Source organism: Fulmarus glacialis, unplaced genomic scaffold (assembly GCF_000690835.1).
Source record: "Fulmarus glacialis isolate BGI_N327 unplaced genomic scaffold, ASM69083v1 scaffold32960, whole genome shotgun sequence".
In the NCBI taxonomy this organism is placed as follows: Eukaryota; Metazoa; Chordata; class Aves; order Procellariiformes; family Procellariidae; genus Fulmarus; species Fulmarus glacialis.
In genome coordinates this window covers 254-4,955 of record NW_009187649.1, presented here as the reverse complement: position 1 = coordinate 4,955, position 4,702 = coordinate 254, and the positions used below count along the sequence as shown (strand labels likewise).

The window sequence follows — 4,702 nt, the reverse complement described above, 5'->3', positions numbered from 1 at the left end:
AGCATCACGACCTGCGCTGTGTCCGGTGTGATGCCTGCCTCCTCTCTCTCCTTCCATGCTCACCTGTAGGGCAGCCCTGCTGACCGGCCGGTTCCAGATGCGCTCTGGGGTTTACCCCGGTGTGTTCAACCCAGACTCGCGGGGAGGCCTGCCGCTGTCTGAGGTCACCATCGCAGAGGTGCTGAAGGCTGAGGGCTATGCCACAGCCATGGTTGGCAAGTGGCACCTTGGCCTGGGGATTAATGGCTCCTTCCTGCCCATCCACCAGGGCTTTGACCACTTCTTGGGGGTGCCCTACTCCCATGACCAGGTGAGAGGCTGTCAAGCCCTGAAGGGTGTCCCGGGGCTGGCTGGGGAGAGTGCCTGAAAGATGAAGCTTGCCTGAGAGCACATAGGCCAGGCAGTGCTTGCCTGGGCGGATGGGTGTGGGTGGCTGCAGGCCGGGGAGATGGATGCTGGTGGGGAAAGCCCGTCTCTGAGGTGCTTGTATGATAGGGCAGTTTTGCAGAAAGTGGGTGGCCGTTGTGCATGGGCACATGCGCCCTTTGTCAAGGGAGGGAGGGAGGAAGGGTCAGCTTCTGGGCTACAGAGAAACATCTGAATTGCTGCCAGGAGAAAATTATGATGGGGCAGCGTGGTCCTTGGACAGTTCTAGGGTGGGCACAGACCCCTGGGCTTCTGGGAGTGGCTGCCCAAAGGGTGCCTGTAGGACCTGGTGGTGGGCCGCTGTGAGACTCTTTGCTCCCCTCCCCTCGCTGTCCTGCAACACAGGTAAAAGGCAAAGCGTTATTTGTTCTCTCCAGGGCCCCTGCCAGAATCTCACCTGCTTCCCACCTGACATCAAGTGTTTTGGGACTTGTGACCAAGGCTTAGTGCCAGTCCCGCTGCTCTGGAACCAGAGCATCGTGCAGCAGCCGGTGTCTTTCCCTGATCTGGTGCCACTCTACAACAAATTCTCCCGGGACTTCATCGCTGACTGTGCCCGACGAGGCCTCCCTTTCCTGCTCTACTATGCCTCCCACGTAGGAGACGGGGAGGGCTGCTGTGGGCCCAAGGGTGGGGAAGGGAGCCTTTGTCCTGTGGGGAGAGCAGGGAGGCATCTCAGCTCCTGCAGCCCCGGGACTGTGCTGAGCAGTCAATATCTGCTCCTGGATGACCTGGGGTTGCTGCTCCCACGGCCAGGTCTTGTGGCAGCACCGTTTGGATAATGTTCTTGGGCTGCTTCTTTCTGGGCCAGGAGTCTACCCGGGAAAACTTCCCACTCTGGGGCTCCACATCCTCTCCTGGGGCTCAGCTCCTTTATGCCATTTCTGAGAGATGTTTCTGAAGCTTGGGGACAAGCCTCCTCTCATCTCATGGGTATTGTCGCATACCTCCACGTCCTAGCTGGAGGGTGAATTGGGAACGAGATGCAGCTCTGGGGGAGTTTGCGTAGCAGTCTTCTCTGCCCTTTCTGCAGCATACACACTACCCCCAATTTGCAAGCCGGGAGTACGCAGGGCAGTCACGGCGTGGGCCATTTGGTGATGCGCTCTTGGAGTTTGATGGCTCGGTGGGACAGCTGCTGCAGGCACTGCAGGAAAATGGTCTTGCAAACACGACCTTGGTGTTTTTCACCTCTGACAATGGGTGAGTGGGCTGAGCAGGGGGGGCTTCGTCACTGATAAGATTCTGCTGCCATGATATGGGGGAACTGGAATGAGGCATTGGTTGGCTGGGGCAAAAGGGACGTGGTGTGGCATTGCCGGGTGAGACCCCAGTGACCTGAAGTGAGGCAAGAGGTGGACACCGCTCTGGAGAGGACTCAGTGCACGATCTCCTCCTTGTTCCTGTGACTCAGCTGTGCCCCTCCTCGCGGGCAGAAACCTCACAGGGTTTGGGTCAGGAGCGTGCAGCAGCCCAAATATACCCCGATTCCCTTCATGTGTGGGTGGCATTGGTCTCTGGTGCCCTGCTTAGGCATCTTGCACACCTTGGCTTCTTCACCTGCCCCATGCCTCCTGCCGCACAAGGCTGAGAAGGATGGCAGTGTCACTTGCTGGCACCATGTCTCTCTCGTCATGGCCCCGTTGGCAGCATCAGGGAAGGGGTAGCATGAACCTGTGAAACTGGTGGTAGGTGGTTCTTCTGTCTCACAGCCCCTCCACCATGCGGATGGCACGCGGAGGCAGCTCTGGCCTTCTGAAGTGTGGGAAGGGCACAACATACGAAGGTGGCACGCGGGAACCAGCAGTGGCTTACTGGCCAGGCCGTATCACTCCAGGTGAGACTTGGCGCTGCTTGTGCCTTTTGTGTGCTGATGCCAGCCAAGGCGGGGTGTCATGGCAGCTCGGCTGCCCCGGGACAAGCAGAGGGCGGGAGAGAAGTGAGGATGGCAGGGATGGGAGTGGGATCAGGTGCTTGAACCTTTCCTTGTGCCTTGCTGTGGTGGGTGACAGGAGTGACGCATGAGCTGGCAAGCACCCTGGACATCCTGCCAACCCTGACTACCCTGGCTGGAGCAGCTCTTCCCAAAGTTGCCCTGGATGGCTATGACCTGAGTCCGGTGCTGTTTGGGTCAGGGAAGGTGAGTCCCGCGGGCTGGTTGTGCATGAAGGCTGGGTGTGGGGCTGGAGCTGTGTGCCTGATGAGTATAACCAGCTGGGGGTCAGGGGAGATCCGTGAGCTGGGACCTTTTGTCTGGCCTGGGTCATGCCATGGAGTTCCTGGGCTTCCCCAGGCTGCTCGGCTCTAACGTCTGTAACGTGTTGCCAAGCCAAACCCCCGTGGCTGCAGTGGATGGACAGAGCCCCAGTAGCTTTGAGTAGGGAGCAAACAGGATGCTGCTGCTCCTCAGCTTCCCCCCTCTCTGGCCGCGCTCTGGCTGTAGTATTGGGGCTCCCGCGTGACTCCCTGGAGTCTCTGCCTGGTCCTGTTCCAGGCTCTTCTTCAGCCTCGTGGCTGCACCACAGGTGAGCTTAGCTCTGCTGCTTCCCACAGAGTCCCCGTCAGACGATGTTCTTCTACCCGCCGTCCCCCGATCCGCTGCACGGCCCCTTCGCTGTCAGGCTTGGGAAGTACAAGGCCCATTACTTCACACAAGGTAAGTGCTGCCTCCTCTCCTCTGCCTGGGCAGCTTTGTGAAGTCCCGTATGGTTTTGCTGTCCAAAGCTCAAAGAGAAGAAACTGAGCTACACCTGGGGGTTTCTTTTGCAGGTTCCTCTCACAGTGATATGACCCCAGACCAGGCCTGCCACGGGCTGACCCCGCTGACCCCTCACTTGCCCCCGCTGCTCTTTGACCTCGAGTCAGACCCAGCCGAGAACTATGATCTGCTGCAGAGCGGCGCAGGGCCGGAGGTTCTGCAAGTCCTGAAGGAGATCAAACTGCAGAAAGTGCTTTTTGAACAGCGCATGGAGTTTGGGGAAAGCCAGATCAGGAAGGGCAGGGATCCCGCCCTGCAGCCCTGCTGCGTACCAAACTGCAGTCCTAAGCCTTCCTGCTGCCACTGCTCCTAGCCTCTTGCTGCTCCATCCCCTTCAGTTGCTCCACACTGGAACCCTACCGCAAACCCACCAGACCCCCCTGCCCCCAACTAACCAAGCTCAGCCTTGGAGCTGCCCTGCAGCTTTGGCTCAGTGACACCTCTGACTAATGGAGTGCTGGGATAGCAAACTGTGGGTTGGGGAGGTGACCACTCCTGCTAGGAGTGCAGGTCAGTGCACCCTGTGCTCTGTGGGGGACGTTCAAGCTGAGGCCTCCTGACAGAAACCCTGACTCGTTCAGGGAGGGACCATGATACAGCATCGTCTCCAGAGCCAGAACAGCTCCTTTCAAACTATGATCCAGATGAAGCAAAGGGCATGCCCCAGTGTCTGGAGATCTCAACTCAGTTGGAAGCATGCTGTGCACCCCTGGGTGGGAACAGAACTGGGAGCTGCAGCACCATCACTTGCCAGGGACCAAGAGCACAGCAAGAGGAAGATGGGATGGATGGTCCTGGCAGCTTCAGAGGCAGGACCTTGTACAGCTAGCGCAGAGGGGACATGCCTAGGTAGGGAGCAGCTGAGGGTATGCATGCTCAAGCACCTCCAAGTCCTTTGTGACTCCAGGAGGTGGAGATGTGGCCGGTGGTTGGCAGGCCTGGTCCTCTTGTAATGTCTGTGGATGCTGGGGCTGATCAATCAGGTGGGCTGCAACCACGTGCCATCCACATGACTGAAAGGGTCTTCCTCCTCTTGCTCGTGAGCTAGTCCAGCTTCGTGCTCGCTAGAGAATTGCACACGCAGACAGCGCTCCCACCAGCAGCTGGCCCTAGACACTCGGTGTTTCCAGCTGCGGGGTCCCTATGACCTGTGTTCCCTTCTGCCATTGCTAGCAGGCAGGCCTCTGGACCCACCCCCCGCCGGGTGCAGAGTGGGGCCACACCGAAAAGGATTTGGAGGTGCTCTCAAAGAGAAGGTAGGACGGACTGTGGTGATTAGGTGCAGGGCTCCGTCAAACAAGCAAGCCAGCCAGCACTTTGCTGATGCGTGACTAGCTCCTTGATTCCCGCTTCTCCCCATTTTCCATGCTTGTTCATCCCCCTCATCTTCCTGGACTCCTCCCTTTCTCCGCCCTTGTCTCCTGCGAAACAAGGGACCTACCCCCGGTTATTTTTTCCCCCTTGCTCCCAGGTTTGCTACATCTGTGAACAGATTTGGTGTTTCAGGTGCTGTTAGCT

The 4,702-nt window shown here is 58.6% G+C and overlaps 1 protein-coding gene across 1 annotated transcript; it reads left to right on the top strand.

Moving 5' to 3' along the window:
- Nucleotides 1-69: 69 nt before the first annotated feature.
- ARSA (arylsulfatase A) lies at nucleotides 70-3,497 on the top strand (the record flags this gene model as incomplete). The annotated part of the gene is made up of 7 exons (XM_009575899.1): nucleotides 70-310; nucleotides 804-1,022; nucleotides 1,460-1,629; nucleotides 2,139-2,263; nucleotides 2,439-2,566; nucleotides 2,980-3,082; nucleotides 3,196-3,497. Coding segments are annotated over 7 exons (1,288 nt in total), but the record flags the coding sequence as incomplete, so codon positions are not given.
- Between the last annotated feature and the right edge of the window lie 1,205 nt (nucleotides 3,498-4,702).